The following is an 18,734-nucleotide window of genomic DNA, read 5'->3' as shown; positions in this document are numbered from 1 at the left end:
TGTCCATTTCTTATGATCCCCCCCTCTACAAAGATACTTTTTCATCATTGCTTAACCCAAACAAAGATGGTGGCCAGACATCATGGCTATTTGGTTGTCCGTTTTCCATCTTCGTTTTGGTCCAGAAGTTAAGACACACATCGTGCTTAACCTGAACTGTGAGTGAAGACACAGAAACTAAGTGTTCCCGAAGCAACTTCCCCAGCAGGGCCCATTACCATATTCAGATTGACATTGACCCACATCGCTAAATCTTCAATGACTGCTTTCTGTTCTTGTGTGTGTGTGTGTGGCACGCACTTGTCACTTGTAGGTCAGCTTGACAGAGGCTGTTGTTGTCGAGTGTGGTGGTCAGAGAGGGCAGTGCCCAGGTCACGGAGGGTAAAGTGTGTGTGTAGGTGTGTGGAATGTTCTGCTGGATAGTTGGCACCAGGCTGGTCAGCATCCAACACAATGTAACTACTGTTCCTCTAATATTAAAGGAGAGGCTTCAAGGACCAGAGGGTATGCATGGCCATATTTGGACATCCTACACTTGATACAGGCAAAACTACCAAAAGATAGAAACCATGCTTCATTTCCTAAACCTCTCACGGACCTCTTCACCTTTCAATCATCTTACTGATAAATGTATTCCAAATGACCAACAAAAGTGGTGTAATTCATACTGAGCAGAAATACAGTAAACAGTGAAGGTATAGGAAGGTCCGGAATATCTGGACAACAAGTCAGTTCTGGTCAGGTGGCAACTTCCAGTTCTGAAACGTGAAGCCAATGCAGAAGAGCCTTAAACTTGCATTCTAATGGCCATCAGGGGGCGACAGTCTTTTTAATTCAATGAAGTTAATTGTAACCTTTTAGTTGCCTAAAAATGTCTTATTCGGCATGCAGTTGTACTTAATGTGACTCTCTCGTGTCACTTCTGGTTACAGAAAGCCAAAATGGCGAAGACCAAAATGTCGAACTCAATGCTTCAAAATCGTAATAGTACACATGCCAATGGTCATAGTGACGATGTCCACTTCTTAGGTCACTGTTGACAGTTGGGAGCTACAGTATAAGCATCGTTAGAAATGCCCCCAGAAACTCTGTGCTAAACGGGAACCGATAAGACAGTAGTAAATACCCGGAGTATTGATCAATTCTGGAGTTAACGGTTCTGCTATCGGCACTTTAGAAGTTAAGGAGTGAGATCTCCGCGAACAAAATAAGTGTTGCAAACCTCCTCTCTTTGTTTCTGTGTCTTTGAACGAGAGGTGGAGTCGTGCTTTACTCTGACACACACACACACACTCACACACACACACACACTGACTCCAGATCAGTACAGCGTGAGACACACATCATGCCAGAGAGAAGAAAAAGATCCAGAGTGTGGCTACATTTTACTCCAGTAGATGCTGAGAACTCTCGTCTCAAACACAATAAAACCCTCAAAAGGTAAGAAAAGTAACAGCAGCAGTTTATCACAACATGTGACTAACACACAGAACATAAATATGCAGAAATGTTCAGTTTTCTACTGTGTGTGGAGCAGCCGTCCGTCCTCCACTGCAGGTAACGTTAGCGACGCCATACAGAGTTTGATCATAAGAACAGGCTAATGACTTAAAGCTAATCGCTTAGCTAATTGTTTAGCTGCGACTGTATTTTAAGAATCGTGGAACTTTTTGTAGATTGTCGGGCTGAGGCTGCAGCCATGCAGGGATTTGTGAGTTTGAGATTTGTGTTATTGGGCTTTACAAATGAAATTGAATTAAATTCAGAAATGTTCTTCTTGTCAACAAATCTCATGTGCACAGCCAAACCACCAATGAATCCTATTCTTCTTACAAGTATTGTGTGTTTATCCAAAGCCTGATCCATCTTATTTCTCTGTGCCATAGAGCTCCATTTTTGTCCCAAAACTATTAAAAGCAGCTTGGCAGCTACTGCGGATCTAGATTTCCTATTACACCAAGGAGGCCGTTCATCATATCACTACACATACCTGTAAGAAGTCTTATCGAATTTAAAAACGTTCTGCAAAAACTTGACACGTATCAGAAGATCTTGGGCCGAGATTCACTGTGTGCTCTTTCACACTATTGCTGCTACTCATTGGACTGTGCATGTCTGCTCGTCCAGAGCAGTCAGTGCTGATCATTTCATCGCATTATCAGCAGGATCAGCATTCACCACACAGTTCGGCCGAGAAGAAAATGTCCAGCAAATACTGAAGGCCAAAAGTTTCATAAGATATTCACACCACCATATTGTTTGTCTAGTTTGCTTAGTGGTGTTCTGTCATTCTGCCCCATGTTTTAGTTGTGACCTGCCAAGGGACTACAACGCATCAAATCATTCTTTCTCTTAGTTTACAGTCCGATTAGCAACTTAAGACTCGAGACTGGAGTTCGGAGTTGAGAGAACCAATCAAAAGCTAAACAGTCGTCAGACGATAGCCGGTGGGTTCCGAGATTGCATTTCGGACAAATGCGTCCCGCCTCTTTTTGTTCTCCAAACGGACTGTCAATCAAACCCTGCTCAAACCTGATTGGTCAATACTACACAAACTACAGCTGGAAACCAGAACCTATGATTCTGTATTCATGCAGATTTCTGTTTACAGAGATTAGTTGACTCGTGACCCAACCCTAATCAACGTCTACCAGTGTGTTTTATTTGTATCTCACTATTACTATTTCTGACTATCAGTGTAGTTTGCCTAGATGTTGTAGGTTTGAGCAATCTTTCCTGTCTGTTCCCAGATCTTTGTTACTCAAACTACACCCTTCACTCTGAAACACTACCCCAGAAAAAACGGACAAATCTCTCCTACATCATCTTTTTTTTTCTTCAGTGGTGCTGGAAAACGCTGACTCGGCATGGTGTCGAAGGCCATAGAGAACAATATGTTTTTAAGTGAATCTATTTTAGTGCTGACATGCCTCAGGAACCAGTTGACTGGTTGTAAAAGTCAGAAATTTCCCTCAACAAGATCAACAAGAAAATAATACAAGCTCCTCCACTGTCTTGTGAACGACCCCTCAGAAGGTGGGGTCGTGACCCGAGTGTGTGTGTGTGTGTGTGTGTGTGTGTGTGTGTGTGAGGGGGGTTGTGGTTAGTACTGATATTGACTTGTTAGGAAAGTCATCAACTCCTGTCTCATGATAGTCCAACAACAATTTGTTGACATGTAGATACTAACGCAGGTATAAAGTAGTAAGCCTCAAACCTTTGTGTGAACAGCTCATAACATAGTTCATGTTTTAAACTCTGCAAGGCTTAAGCCTGTGGGGAGATCCTGTGTTCAATCTTGTTTGTGAGTGCGTGTGTATATGTCCGTCTGTCCAAGGCTAATCTCACATATTACTGGACCAATCAGCCGAATCATTTTTTGGATTGAATGTTGTATACCGTCACCAACTGCCGACTCCTCACTCCTCCTGGCAAAGATCTCTTGAATTTGTGAATTTGGGTACATTTATGAACCTAAAAGTATAAGACTATTGTCTATTTATATGTGTATATACATGTATATATTTATATATATGTATATATTTACGTATATATGTATGTAGGTATATTTGTATTTATATGTATGTATATATGTGTATGTGTGTGTGTATATATATATATATATATACTGTGTGTTTAACTTAGTCGTGCCATCACTATACCCAGCTCAATACTGAATTTGTGCGACGTTATAAAGTGTTCAAATCTAATCTTGTAAAATGGCGTTTTTGGCAAGGAACTTGAATAAATCCAGTTGTGTGGAGGAGATATTTTCACAGCAAAATGAAATAGATGTTCGAGAGGGATTTATGAGCTGTTAAACTTCCTTACACTAGCTCTAAGTGTTCATAGTTGTTTTTTTTACCGTGGTCTCGAATTGTGTATCAGGAATTGTGGTATTAGTATTGGCTATTAAATTTCTCATGTTATTATAATTTCTGTAAATATAGTGTCGCTGAACTTTTCTGACATTGGCTTGATTGTCTTTTATACGGTCTGTTGTCACGGCTCACAGTGATTGTGCCGAGTACGGCGCTGGAGCAGCTTCAGGTTAGCTAGCAGCTATTTAACCCTCTGAACCTAAAAACCCGCCAGCGGGATTGAAAACCATATTTTCTCCAAACAATTACCAAAACTACACCATTTATCACAGCCAGAAGCTGTAAAATTGTCATTATTATCAGATTTTTATCTTTCTGACTGTCCTTAAACACATCATGTGTGACAAACACTTCTGTCAGAAAAAGCAAAACAAAGCTTAACATTTTGATATTCCTTCAAAAACATTTTATTCTAAACCGTTTGCTTAAACCAAATCCTGTAAAAAACATTACATTTTCGTTTTTCACTGAAAGAAATTCAGTGAAACACAGAGCATTGAGGAGAGAACAGGAGTGGCTGTAAGTAGAGGTTGTAAACATGTAAATAGCTCAATATATAAAGCATGTGGAGCCTCCATTTTTTTACCGAACATTAATAATACTTGTGGACACTTGGAAAATTGTTGGATATATAGATTCCATGGTTTTCCAATTATTTAAGATAAATTATCAAAGAAATTCAACTTGCACTTTTTTCTAGTTAATAATTGATGGCATGATAACTGTTATTTTGCACAAAAGACATACTTGAGTTCTCGCTACTTTTACCCACGATTGTGCTGTTTCCATAGAGAAGGCCACAGAGATCAGAGGGTTAAGGCGGGCAAGGACCACCAACCTGAGGTTGAAGACACTTGAGGTCATGTTGTCTTATGCTCTCCTGCAATACACTGTGAGTGAGTGTGTGTGTCTCAGCAGCATTCCAATGCACTGACAGTCTCTCACAGCCAGGGGGAGAGAGAGGAAGAGAGGGGGAGAGAGAGGGAGAGAGGGGGAAGCAGGGACAGTGGGAGGGCAAAGCTTTATTTGCATGAGAAGGGGCTCCTCGGGCCAATGGCCAGTCTGGATAGAGGGAATATGAGGATCCAACAGGAAGTGACGTGTCGGGTTACACGCGCCTCCCTCTTTTCCTCAGGCAGGAGAGAGAGAGAGGGAGAGGGAGATCAAGGGAGAAAGAAGGGGCGACCGGGGTGGAGGTAGAGGGAGCCAAGCAGCAGTCTCATTCTTGCCGTGTGAGATCACGGAGCGGGCAGAATGTGTCGGGATCCGCTCGACTACTGAAAACAAGACCGAACAAGACCGAAGGGAGAGACACAGAGGGAGGGGAGAAAAGCAGGGAGGACAGAAGGACATAGGAGGAAAGGAAGGAAGGAAGGAAGGAGGGCGGAGGAAGAGACCTGGAGGAGTTTTTGGGGGGATCTTTTTGGGATCTATACTCTTCACACAAAAAACAAAAAAGGATCGAGTTGGGAAAGTGTCTGGCAGGGGCTGAGCTACAGCCGGAGTTACCACAGCCGCCCCACTGCAGCAGGGACAAAATGAACTATCTGGTGAGTGTGTGTGTGTGTGTGTGTGCGTGCGTGCGTGTGTGCGTGCGTGTGTGTGTGTGTGTGTGTGTGTGTGTGTGTGTGTGTGTGTGTGCGAGTGAGTGAGTGAGTGAGAGTGTTTTAGCAGGACCTGCTATGCCCCAGCTGTGCACATGGGGGGGGGGGACTTGAGTATGAAGAAAAGGGAAATGTGAAGGGGGGGAGAGTTAACATTTTCTCTGTGGATTCCTACCTTTTGTTGGCTCTCAGCGGGGTGTGTGTGCGCGTGTGTGTGCGCGTGCGTGTGGTAACGGGTTCAAGTCAGCATACACATGTCGAGGACGCTTGGCTGTCCTGTGAAGGAATGCACAGAGACCAAAAGGGGAAAACAAGTTTATAACACTCCCTCCTGGTTTTCCTCAAGTTATCTCTCGGTGTCTTGTTTTGTATGAAAAGAGTTTTTAAGTTAAACACTTTGAATATAATAGGAACGAAATGGAAGCGGCAGTTCAAAATCAATTCAAAGTGCAAATTAGTTCAAAATCCAAAATAAGTTGTGAGAAAAGAACGTGAAATAATTGGCATTTGGAGGCAGGGCATCTGCATACTAGAAGGTGGAATTCAGTAAAGGTGTGTGACCTTTGAGTCCTGCATGTTTTCTTTTAAACTTTCTTCCCTGAACGCATCGCTGCAGACTGGGAACACAGCGTAGGCCCCGTCGTCCGGTTTATGGCAAAAAGAAAGAAAGAAAGAAAAAAGAGAGATGGAGAGCAGAGGTCTGTCTTTCTGCTGACTCAGAGGAAGGTGCAGAGAAATGAAGGTTTTATGGCCACAGAGACGGAGGCAGGCTGAAAGAGAAGAAGAAAATATGCTCCAGGAAAAACAAGAGCAGCAGAGAGAGAGAGAGAGAGAGCGAGAGAGAGAGGATATGTGCGAGGATTGAATATGACATTGATTTAGTCTAACGGAGAGGGGGCACATCTTGACTGGAGGGAGAGAATAATGGTTCGGCGAGGAGGGAGAGAAAAGAAAAGGCAGCAACAGTCCTGAAGCCCTTTCTGCTATTGTTTGAAGGGCTTCTGCGTCAGCGTTGGCCTCACTGCTCATGTCATAGCACTGTGTGTGTGTGTGTGTGTGTGTGTGCGTGTGTTTGGGCTAACTACACAGTGAGGAATGTGGCCGACGGTGAAATACTGTGGAGCAGATCGCTGTGTGTGTGTGTGTTTGTGTGTAACGAGTAATTACACACCAGTAATTAGCGTGTAATTAATATAAAATAGGACTCCACTGTGGTGGAGCTCAGAGGCAGCCATGTCAAAGCCGTCCCATTGACTGCACAACGCTGCCATGTTGCGTCAGCTCATTCTCACTATAATATCAATTTTTCACTTCTAATTGGCTTAACTGTATTCAGCTCTGAATTGAGTTAAAATAAAATAAGATCTGTGATTTGTATAACTCTTTTAAAGAAAAGGCATGTTGCATGGCAACAAGGACACTTGAGGATCAGGATTGTATCACCAGTTCAGGTTAGACTGAATCTCTCCATTGGGCCCGTAACTTCTTTCCATCTTTATCTATTGCATCAAATATCTCCTGCTACAACTATTACAATACAGATTTCAAGACAGCACTTACACTACCATCTGTAACTTTAATACAAATAACTTCCAGTCATTTGTTTTGCCCTCAAACTGCAGTAAGTGAGATAATGTGTGAAAAGAATCCGGTCCATCTGCCTCTCTTTACTGCTCCTGATGGCATTTGCAAGATTCTACCGAGCCCAAAGTAAAATCAGAGCCCAAGCAGCGCCTCGATCAACTGCATTGTCTGATTTCTCGCCTCAAATGTTTTCAGAAACATATTTTAGTTACTTTTTAGCTGTAAATTCTGAAAGTTTGCTCCAGTCGGTGGGCGGTTTGTGTTTTCAACATGGCCGCCGGGTCACAAACTCATTTTACAGCTGAACAGTACACCAGCATATGTTTCAGAAGAACATATTTTGTCATTTGTTATTATTTAACATATAAATGTTACATACAGGTATTGATCTAATATGATAAAGACCATCTGGCATGGATATTGTTATGTTGTTTAGTTTGATCACTGAGGCCCAAAACTGTCTCTGGCATCTCCAAAGCCTTTTCAGGTGCTCTGTGCCGCGTCCCAGAACCCCTTGGTATGTGGGTCAGAGGTGACTCCGTCCACTGGGTGACGTTTTCTGGCACCTATGAGTCGCATTACGACTGCACATGTGTCTGTCCCGGGTCAAACTGTGCGGTAAAGTCAGGATCTGGGGTTTTCAGGTGTGTAAATATAGAGCAGAACTTTACTGCCTGACTTGTGTCCTGATTGGCCGATCCAGTGACTGACTGACTTTATGGGCGACACCTGTGTGTGCGCGCTTTAAGTAAAGATGGCCGTGTTCGGTGGCTCTGTATGTGTGTGGTTTGGTAGCGGGGGGGCAGCTAATCACCGGAGCCAGAACAACTTGGTGTGTGTGTGTCTCATGCAGGAGACAGAATGGAATTCCTGCTGTAAGCCAGGTCTCCATGACTCAGTGAGTGAGTCAGGAGAAATGCACGGACAAAGAAATGTGTACTGACACAACGAGGACCACTCCAATAGCTTTCTACTCATATTGCTGTCCATGACAAGTACTTGTATGCATCATCTGTCTGAATATAAAACAGACTTGTAACATAGACTACCCACTGATTAAAACTCTGTGCCATAGAGCTCCATTGTTGTCCAGAAACAATGAAAACACATCAATGAGTTTTGTTTGTGCACTGGGTGACACAAAACTTCACTAGTTACACCGTCATGCTGCCAGAAATACTCAATGTAGATTAATCCACCGCTGAAAATAGTCCCCACTATTTCCTCCTGATTGAAAAATGTCTGAAAATATATTATGTATACAATTTAATTTCAATATTGTATGTTTTACAAGTAACCAACTAACAGTACCAACCTGACCCAGACTCAACTGCAATTCACAACAGAAATGTATATAAAAAGTCAATTTCACAGAAAGCCGGCTTTGTTTTTGTTGCTGGTACGTGGAACACCATGTTATGGGTTAACAGTCAGATGTACACACTTCTTAAAGCTCTGTTTTTCCTGGCCAGACTAAATTGTGAGCTAATTTGATCCATTACGCTGTTTTAAAAGCTCAGATCTATAAGTAGAGGGGAGAAATAAATGCATTTTTGAAAAACCAAAACAAAGAAATAATTTATTTATATTGATTGATTAATGGATTGATTCTAAGTGTTCTGCACCACATGGTGCTCTGCCTGTTTGGCTTACAAGAGACTTGGCAACAACAACTAACATGGTCATGAATCAGTTCACAATATATATATATACAGTATATATATATATATATATATATATATATATATATACTGTATATATATATATATATACTGTATATATATATATACTGTATATATATATACAGTATATATATGTGTACTATAGGCGAGAGAAAGATTGGTGAAATACGCTACACGATCTGCACCGTAAGCCACTAGGACACCAGGACACCCAACATCCCATATTTTCAATGACTAATCCAAACCAACGATGTGTAAAAAATTTCAAAAAGACAATTGTACTGTCACGTCAAGTCTCTAGAGTCTATGAAATCTGCCAGATAAGTGACCCCAGTCCCTTTGGACAATGAATGCTGCAGTGTCTTTGAGACACATTGAGATTTGGGACCAATGCTGAAAGACGAGGCTTTGTCCTGTTCTGGACTGACTCATACCGCGCTGGTCATGGACTGCCCATTAGAGAGAAGGTTCCCATGCACATCAACATTCTTAGTAGTCAGAAGTCACATCCCACAACGAGAACAGAGTGAATCAAATTTACTTTCCTCAGTCATTAATAGGTCAGCTTGTTTTCTCAGTGTTGAATTGTGTTGGCTTTACAATTAGCAGGAAAATTGCGAGTTCACATTTTTCAGCAATTGTTTAAGTATCAGGATTTTTCTTTCATTTGTGATTTTTTGCAGAAATTGCAAAGTGGAAACAAACGGTGGCTTCAGCAGGGTAGATTTGCTACTGTGTGGGACTGGGATAAAAAACTGGAAAAGATGTGCATTTTAGGTGACAAATAATCCCTACAAATTCCACAAAACTGGGTTTGTCTATAACTCTATAAAGGCGCAAATAAATAGAGTCAAGGTAGCTGGAATTGTTACTTTTTTGGGCTCAATTTTCTTTTCTTTTTCTAGCTTTGGAAACCGGCTAAGCATAAGTATACCTTAAATCAAGTTATTTAACCTGTTAAGGATTAATATAAGGGCAGACTGAGGAGTATCAAACTCAAGCTCTTTTCTCATATAAAGGGCCATTCTAGACAATCTCTGAAGAAACGCGTCTGGACATTGTTGGAGTATCTATTTCACACATGTAGCACACAACAGATGCGTTCTCATTTACTGTAAATACTCTATTTGGTTTAAGCGAAGGGGTTGCATCGGGTTACAGCGCGCAAGAGATGAGGCATGACGCAAAAACCCTGCGGTCACGTAGTCGGTTCGGGATTTGGTCATAAACAACCGAGTCTCTTGCCGTTCCTTGAATTTGTCTGACGATTTCGATGTCGGCCCTTACCGACAGAAGTCCTAGAATCTGTCGTTGGCGTTTTTGTGTAAATTACATCTTTTCTTCACCCCTCAGAATTCAGTTTTGTTTCAGTTTTGCATGATAAAAACGCCATCAACACGCCCACTTGCTCTGCTTTAAATCTCAGGACAATGAGCAGTTATTTTCACACGTGCGCTCAATCGGACATTGCACAGACTTGGTACTGGAGAACTAGCCGGGTAAGTCTTTTCAATGTCCGTTCCAACTGATTCCAGTAATGTCTCGATCAGTTCAGGGTTGCAGTGCTTGTGTGAAAGAGGCTTTAGTGTTTGCACCTTGTAAATTGCACATTACACGAAACCTTGAAAAATGAAGGGCGTGTCTTTCACAGTGAGCTTTCTCGCTGATGTCTCAGAACTAGAATATGTGAAGTCTTCTTCAGTGTACTGTTATTTCTTTTGCCCTTGGTTTCACGGTACAGTTGAGTAGAGTTAGCAGACAAACAACAAGCTATGAATCACTGCATGTTTTTCCCCACTGCTCAGTGCTGAATCATAGAGTCAACACTGCAGTCTCAGCTGCAGCTTTCTCAACAGATTTATGTGAGTGATCAAAGTGTCACAGTTCACCAGTGCGGAGATTTACACCCCTGTGGTTGTGAAACCATTTTTAAACCGCACACCTTTGGTCGGTTGTTTTGCCCCAGCATTTCTGCGGAGAGATATGGCAATACTAAATATTGATGCATTTATGCTATTTGTCTAGCTTCATGTCACAGTGAGTTTGAGCTTCTGCGTTTTGTACGTTTTTATTCCAGCGTGAAGATGAAGGCTTCAGCACTTCATCATAAGTGTGTTTTGAGCAGAGAAATAAAGACTGTAATCTCTCTGCCACCGACATACACAGTCAGTGATCAGAGGGTGTGTCAGCTGGGTTTAGCTTCAGGTCGTTGCTACCTGTGTAAGTGCAGGTTAGTGAAGCCCTTAAACACAGGTGTGAACAGCTCCGTGGACGCACATTCAGATCTTCTGTTGTGTATCGCACATAGTCATTTTTACAAGGTGATTTTTACAATCGTGGTCCTCGATACTCCAAATAAGATGCCATTCGGTCTGATAGAAATCCCAGTTTTAAGGTGACACATTTTAGATGAATTGCTTTGTATTTCAGTCAAATCCCAGCCAAAGCAAAAGCAGTTCTACTTGTGTAACATGTTTTGATTCTTCTGCCCTGATTTTCTGGCTGTGGCTTGCGCAAGGAGGAGGTGCTTTGAACTGTCCAACCATCTTTGTGTGTGTGTTTGTGTGTGCCTGGCAGCTATTCATAAGTTCCTACCAGCGTTGCCTCTCAACAGGTTAAGCAACACTCAAGGCCACGCCTACGTGAGCCTATCCTGTGCTCCAGGCGACACAATCCCTGCTGTTGTTTCTGCTGTTAGTCATAGCCCGAAGGCAGGAATTCTTCAGCAGGGATCATCACTCGTTAAAGCTACAGCCTTAACTAGCAGTTAGCGGGGCACATAAAGCTGCGGGGCTGTTTGGAAAAGATGGATTTTGTTGTACGTTTTTTTTAGCACCAACGGGTGCTAAAGAGGTGTATAGATAGATTTATTACATGCATGTCTATTTATAATTTGACGTATTGATCGTGTGAACCTTCAAAATGAAAGGTTTCCAGGGAACCTTTTAGATGGCCTTCAGGGATCATTTGGAGAGGGTCGCCTCCCAGAAAATCTCAAGAGGACTAAAGAACTCCCAAGTACAGAACCAACTTAAGACGTTTTCTCGTATGAAATGTCTGGACCTGATTCTCCAGACATTGACCGGAGTTGCCCGGTGAGAGATTGGAGATTGTCCCTGTCAGACGCATTCTCACCTACTGGGAATATGAAGGGGTGGGGCCTGGGTAGAGCTTGCAGGAGGCTGGCCATGACTCCAAAAACATCGCAGCCATTTAGCCGGTCTCTTGCCGTACCTTAATTTTGTTTGACGACTTCGGCGTTGGCACTGATAAAAGTCCCTGAATCTTTTCATCTCTCCGGTTCGCCATTTTTGTTGGCTTCTTCCTCGTGCATTGAAACGGCATCAACACGCCCACTTGCTCGCCGTGAATTCTTCGGACAATGAGCGGCTCTATTCACATATGGGCTCAATCGGACATTGCATGAACTTGGTTCTAGGGAGCTGGCAGGGTAAAGTCCATTTAATGCCTGCTTCAACTGATTCGGTCATTTGCGTTCTCACACACAGCTCCCTCAGGTAATGTCTGGATCATTTCAGAGCTGCAGTGCATGTGTGAAAGAGGCTTTAGGTCTCTCTTAGAACCCTTTTCTTCAGTAAAACCCAACAGAGAGGCACTGAAGGACATCTACCAGAGGAGGTTGGCCTGTAAAGGGCAGTCTTAGCATTGCATTTCCACAAAGTTGAAGGACTTGCGAGAGAGAATATTCTTGTCAATGTCCTTACTTTTAGTCCCTTGCATTGGTCTCACTGGATCTTACATTTCCCATAATGCAACTCAGTAGTTTGGGTAGTTGGGTAATGCTGAACAAACAGGAATAGCACGTAAGACTGAACCCGTCGAAAGTCAAAAAGTGTTTATGGCTGTTCCGAATGGTCCCAATGGAAGGGGGAGTAAAAAGCTGAGCGCCACAGAGACACAATGTCCTTATGATACGGATGTAATGGTGCTACCGGAAGACATTTATAGTGTTGCACACATGAAAGGATCAAACCCAGCCCACTTTCTCACCTCCACACACCAAAGTGTGCGCTGGATTGTCTGTTTCGGAAAGTTACAGAAACGTTTGGAGACGTCGTCCGGGTTGTCAAACTCAACAGCTTTTTTCCAGAGCCACAGAAGACATGATACGGCTGATAAACTCATCTTCACGGGTAACATCGGTGGAGTGCGCCTTTAAAGGTACATGGGGAATCCTTCAGGTTCTTTACTCTTTAGGTTTTATAAGCACAACTCTTTTAATTATTGAAAACACGGTTTGCCTCAGAACTGTGTTCAGCTCGAGCATTTGGATCAAGAGCTCTCCGCTGAAAACAAAATAAAACACACAGTCTTGCACATTACTGCTGCCACACAGCAGTGTTCCTGAATGATGGACGACTCATATAGAGAGCCTTACACAACAGGCCCAGCTCCAACTAGATGCTCCACTGGGTGGAGGATTCTATCTGCTGTTGTACAAAATCGGCCGTGCACTCACAAGAATTTCTCAAGAACGGTCTGACATGCCAGGTCAGGAATAGAGGGAGGGGGGGGGGCTGAAGAAGAAAAAGGCGGAGGTTGGAAGAGAGAGGAGGGCAGATTGGAGGAAGAGGAAGAAACAAAGAAAGGAATTTTTTAAAAAGAGGATTGCTGCGCATTATTTGTTTGTTTCTTGTCTTTATGATGAAATTCAAAAATCTGTGTGTGTGTGTGTGTGTGTGTGTGTGTGTGTGTGTGTGTGTATGTGTGTGTGTGTGTGTGTGTGTGTGTGTGTGTGTGTGTGTGTGTGTGTGTGTGTGTGTGTGTGTGTGTGTGTGTGTGTGTGTGTGTGTGTGTGTGTGTGTGTGTGTGGTGACACCCCTGGAATGTGAGGTAATAGGAGAGTTGTGTGTTTGTATGCGGAGGCTGTGGAATGCTGTAGTGGGACTGTGTGTGTTTGAGACAGACGGAGAGAGAGAGAGAGAGAGAGAGAGAGAGACAGGCCCAGACTAGCTTCAGCAATAGCAGTGACACAGAAACACACACACACTATGCAACGACATTCTGGTCCACAAAGACACAGGGCCACCATACAACAATAAAACCAGTTTTAGTACACCAATAAACACCTTTGGTGTCGGTTCCTCATGTTCTCCATAATCGTTATGATCTCTGCTATATCAGTGGCATTAAGAGAGTTTTATTTCCAGGTAACATATTACCTGGTGCTGATACCCTGTGACGGAACATCTTACAGAAGAGAATAAAGGGCCATGTTGAAAGTTATTTGAGTTGTGAGATTTATGAGGAAAACTAAAATGTCATTTATGTCAGATTTCAGAAGTCAAAATGCATAGAATGATCTCTTATTAAAATTCAGTCATCATAGTCAACCAACAGATAATGGATCAAAAAACATCGTTGACCTCCTGATGGGTCAGTCGATACAAAGTCATGCTGTGCAGCTTGAACACTGTTCAATCCCACAGAAGTTCTTTTACAATTCTAGTGGATAGTGTCAAAATGATGCTCAAAAGGGTTATAAATGTCCCAAAATAAAGCGCTTCAGCCTTAAAAGGAACAAAAATGAATATTTCACTCTGTAATAATACATATCCTGGGTGTAAGAAAACATTGAGTATCGCGATATTACGTTTTGTGATGCTGTATCGATTCCCAGAAACAGAATAGATTTTGATTTAATAGTTAAACATGCAAAAATCCCCCAAAATGCTTTGCATTTGATTGGGCCGCTAATAAGTGGGCGGGCTCCCAGGTCGCTAAAAGTTGCAGATTGATTGATGGCTGGATGTCGTGATATTGGTTTGCTTATATTCTTAAATGGGTGCAAAATGTGACCAGGGATGTGATCTAAAAGGGTTTAAAAAACTTGACTTTTAAGTTGAGCAGAAATGCCAACATGGTCTGCTTTTCTGTTTTAAATTGTTGTGAACTGAATATCTTTTTAGATCTAAGGTAAAAATGTGATTTGATTTTGGCAACAATTCTGTTTCCCTCCTTTTTAAATTCATATGGAGGACTTTTTTCACTTACACATCAGGTCAGGCTTCTCAAACGGTATCGTTCAACAGAACCTGAGAACAGAACAGAATTTGCATTTGGGAAGAAACAAAAGCAAAACACACACACACCAGAGACACTACGAATGTTTTACCATAACCTTTAGACACACACACACACACACACACACACACAATGTAATGAGTTGCAAGGACAAGGCAATAACACAAGACTTTCTGTCTCCCCACACAAGATAGAAAACAGTCATAAAAAAACAAGCAGAGTACAAAACTGGGACACAGTCCGTGTGTGTGTGTGTGTGTGTGTGTGTGTGTGTGTGTGTGTGTGTGTGTGTGTGTGTGTGTGTGTGTGTGTACTTGGAAATCTATCTTTGTGAAAACCAATTTGAGTTTTAGACCTTGAGAGTGAGAACATTTTTTGAAAAGTGTGGACATTTGTGCCGGTCCCCCACCTTCGGACAGACCTTCATTGAGGGTTCAGACTTGGGTAAAGGCGATGCGCGTCAGTTGAAGCTCCTGTAGAGCACTGCAGGAATCAGATTTGAAATACAAACGCCACAGAACCAGCAGTATTTTAGGAAAAGGTCTGTATGAGCAACATTTAGTATTTTAGAGGTTTAGAGACTTAGTCTTTTAACTTGGTCTAAATAATAAAAGGTCCTGGTTCAAAACTATAAAGTGGATGAGAGTAAATTATCGATGTGATATAGATGAAAGTTTAACTAGATGATGTGACATTGACGACAAAAGATCTGCTATTTGGGAGACGTATCGCTCTGTTGGAGTTGTTGGGACTACAGAAACACTACAGAGTGACGCTTCTCTTGCCTCATAAACTATCTTTGGCTGACACTGTCCTGCAGAGAGCACACAAACTCAACAGTGACAGCTGAAGTAGTAGCATTTATTGATTATTTATTTCTTCAATAAAATGGGGGAAATTCTTAGCTTATAATTCCCTTTAGCTCCCTCCAAACAGATATTGCGGCTGCAGGGAGAAAAACAACACAGCTTTGGTTGCTGGGTCGTCATTTGACGCTCCGGACTTTGAAACAAGGTTGGCCGAGAGTCAAAGCATTTTGACCCGCCTCTTACCGCTTTTGGAACGTGTTCGGCCATTTCAAACACAGCTGTAACACACGCTGGTCGGGCGCCTTCAGTGCGTTGGGCCTTAAGCGTGAGGGTTGGGGGTTTGCTTAAAACAGAACACCAGACTTCTTTGCTGCATGTTTCTCTGGGAATATTTTGTTGATTTCCTAGCGGAGAGGAGCTGCTCTCTCTTGACTGTACAAGTGGTGCAATCTGGTGAAGCGACTGGAGCTCACGGAGTAAAGGCGAAGCAGAGTGTGTGTGTGTGTGTGTGTGTGTGTGTGTGTGTGGCTGTGAAGTTAAGACAGCTTTCTGTCACCTTTAACTTCCTCTGTGAAATGTCCATGCAGCCGAACGGACAGTGGTTTGGTTTGGTGGCTCCAGATGTTCCTCAGCTTGTGATGCGGTTTTGTTGTTTGCCGAGCTGAAAACACGACGGAAGAAGAAGAGACTTTAGTTGCCCCGGCTGGTGCGGACACCAACACGTTTTCAGACATGGTCTCACGCTTCTTCACCTCGGCCGGTGCCCTCTTTGCTTTGCCCAGCTCCGCTCACCTCAGATGGCCCGGACTCGCACATTCACTCCAGGCTGCAGAGTCAGAAGTGAGTTGTTTGACTCACTGCCAGGACAGCTGGGAGACGGACAGAGCGGGCTAAAGAACAAGAGAAGAAGAAAGAGCAGACATGCATTGTGACCGCTGCAGAAAATGGCAGCGTGGACAGAATAGATGAACAAGGAGAAACACGGGGGGAGTGCCATAAAGTGCTTTTTGTTTCCCTGTTTTGCTCTCTGCATTGTGGGGAATAGACACACACACACAACACATGAAACCTCTTGTGGCAGGCTAGTATTTGTCCCCAGGGGTCAAATGGGAGGCAAGAGACAAAAGGACATTAAGCCACACACACACACACACACTCACACAGATGAGCGACCTGTCTATACTGAGCTCGCTCCACCAGCTGTTCACATTACTTTCACCTCAGTGGACATCTCTCTGCTTCTGCCTCGCTCTCCTCTTTCCTTTTTGACAGTTGGAGCTGCTGGATATTCTAAAAAAAAGTTATTTTTAGTCTCCATCTGATAATTGAATGCATTATCACATTACATTGTAAACGCTGCCACAGTATCAGTCTAAAGTTGTTAATAGCTACTCACAAACAGTGTAGACCATGCCAGTGTTTTTGCATGTTTCATGTTCATTCATTCGGTGTTTAGTTGAGCTGATGCTTCATAATAAATGGAAATCAATGGCTGGTCAGCAGTAATGTTCGAAAACATAAAAAAATGCTGATATTGTCATTTTAAAGGGAACTAAAAACTGTTGCCGTCATTATGTCCTGAGCTAACAATAACGTGTACGCGAGGACGAGGCGAAGATTCGCTTCCTGTTTGGTGTGACCGCTTGTTTGTAATAGCAGAAAACTAAAGTGGATGTACCTCACCGAGGTTTGACTTGAGGTTGGAAATAAGTTGTCAGAATTGTACGTGCGTGGTAGATCCAGGAATTGGAAGAATTCGCAAGATTTCTCCAAGAGGCTTAGTTCATGTTCGAGCATAACTGGTGCATGAAGTGGTTTAGCCTCAAGTCTCTATATGGGGTCAGATCAGTCTCAATAATTGCAAATGCACACAGAAAGATTCACAAATACATTCCAATGCACAAATAAATAAATTACGATTTATATAAATGTAAAAATAAATCACAAATATATTTCTGCATTTGTATGTATTTGTTTGTGGATTTGTATGTATTTATTTGTGGATCGCACTGCATTTATTTGTAAATCGCTTCACATTTATTTGTGGATTTATGAGACTGTCCTGCCGTCGCTGGATTCACAAATGCGTTTTTTCAACATAGACCTATCTGTAGCCAATCAGATGTCAGCCTCATTTTCAACCAATCACATGAGCGCAGCTCCCCCCTCCCCTCCCCACGAGACTGTCAGCTTTGTTGAATCAGGAAATAAATATTGTAGCCATCTGTGTTCACCCAGAGCTCTACGATACCTCATATCAGTAGAGACCGGACCAAACTATGTGTATAGATGTTATTTCGGAGTCCCTTTTTATTGGTTTATTGCCGTTAAATCACAGCCAAATCACTTTATGTTGTGTTCATACAGCTGTGGTAAACAGCCGACGTGTGGCTCGCTAGACACAGTGAATACAGCTCGATGAAATCCACGGAGCTCCTCCGGACTATGTTATGAACCAGACATGACGGCGTTTCGTTCCCTGTGATATCTGGGACTTCCACAACACATACTAAGCAGAAATAGAGGTTATTTTTTCCACAGTTGACAGCGGCTTTCAGGGCGATTCACCGATTCACGCGAATGAACACAAATAGTCCCCCGGCGAGACCGGCGGCGCGAATAACGCGATTAACGCGGCGCGAATCGCGTTTGGTGTGAATGCAGCATTACGCTGGCAGCCTCGTGGCCTCATTGTTTGTACCATATGGTTTACACACACATAGTTTGGTCCGGTCTCTACTGATATGAGGTATGTAGAGCTCTGGGTGAACACAGACGGCTACAATATTTATTTCCTGATTCAACAAAGCTGACAGTCTCGTGGGGAGGGGAGGGGGGAGCTGCGCTCATGTGATTGGTTGAAAATGAGGCTGACATCTGATTGGCTACAGACAGGTCTATGTTGAAAAAAACGCATTTGTGAATCCAGCGACGGCAGGACAGTCTCATAAATCCACAAATAAATGTGAAGCGATTTACAAATAAATGCAGTGCGATCCACAAATAAATACATACAAATCCACAAACAAATGCATACAAATGCAGAAATATATTTGTGATTTATTTTTACATTTATATAAATCGTAATTTATTTATTTGTGCATTGGAATGTATTTGTGAATTGTTCTG

At 42.7% G+C, this 18,734-nt stretch overlaps 1 protein-coding gene across 2 annotated transcripts in view; it reads left to right on the top strand.

Annotated features, from left to right (window-relative positions):
* The window catches only part of bcar1 (BCAR1 scaffold protein, Cas family member), an 87,671-nt gene that overhangs the window by 38,875 nt on the left and 30,062 nt on the right, over window positions 1-18,734 (top strand). The window contains exon 1 of one of the 2 annotated variants that reach the window (XM_079162383.1): window positions 5,214-5,431. The exons of the other annotated variant lie outside the window; for it this stretch is intronic. Within the exon in view, the coding sequence (XP_079018509.1) occupies window positions 5,420-5,431 (12 nt within the window). The 5' untranslated portion in view covers window positions 5,214-5,419. Of the gene's footprint in view, window positions 1-5,213; window positions 5,432-18,734 lie in introns of those variants that run through there. 2 annotated transcript variants of the gene reach the window in all.

The sequence above is a fragment of the Pholis gunnellus genome (assembly GCF_910591455.1).
Source record: "Pholis gunnellus genome assembly, chromosome: 7".
Taxonomy (NCBI): Eukaryota; Metazoa; Chordata; class Actinopteri; order Perciformes; family Pholidae; genus Pholis; species Pholis gunnellus.
Note: the sequence above shows the minus strand (reverse complement) of the source record. Positions and strands in the feature narration are given on the sequence as shown.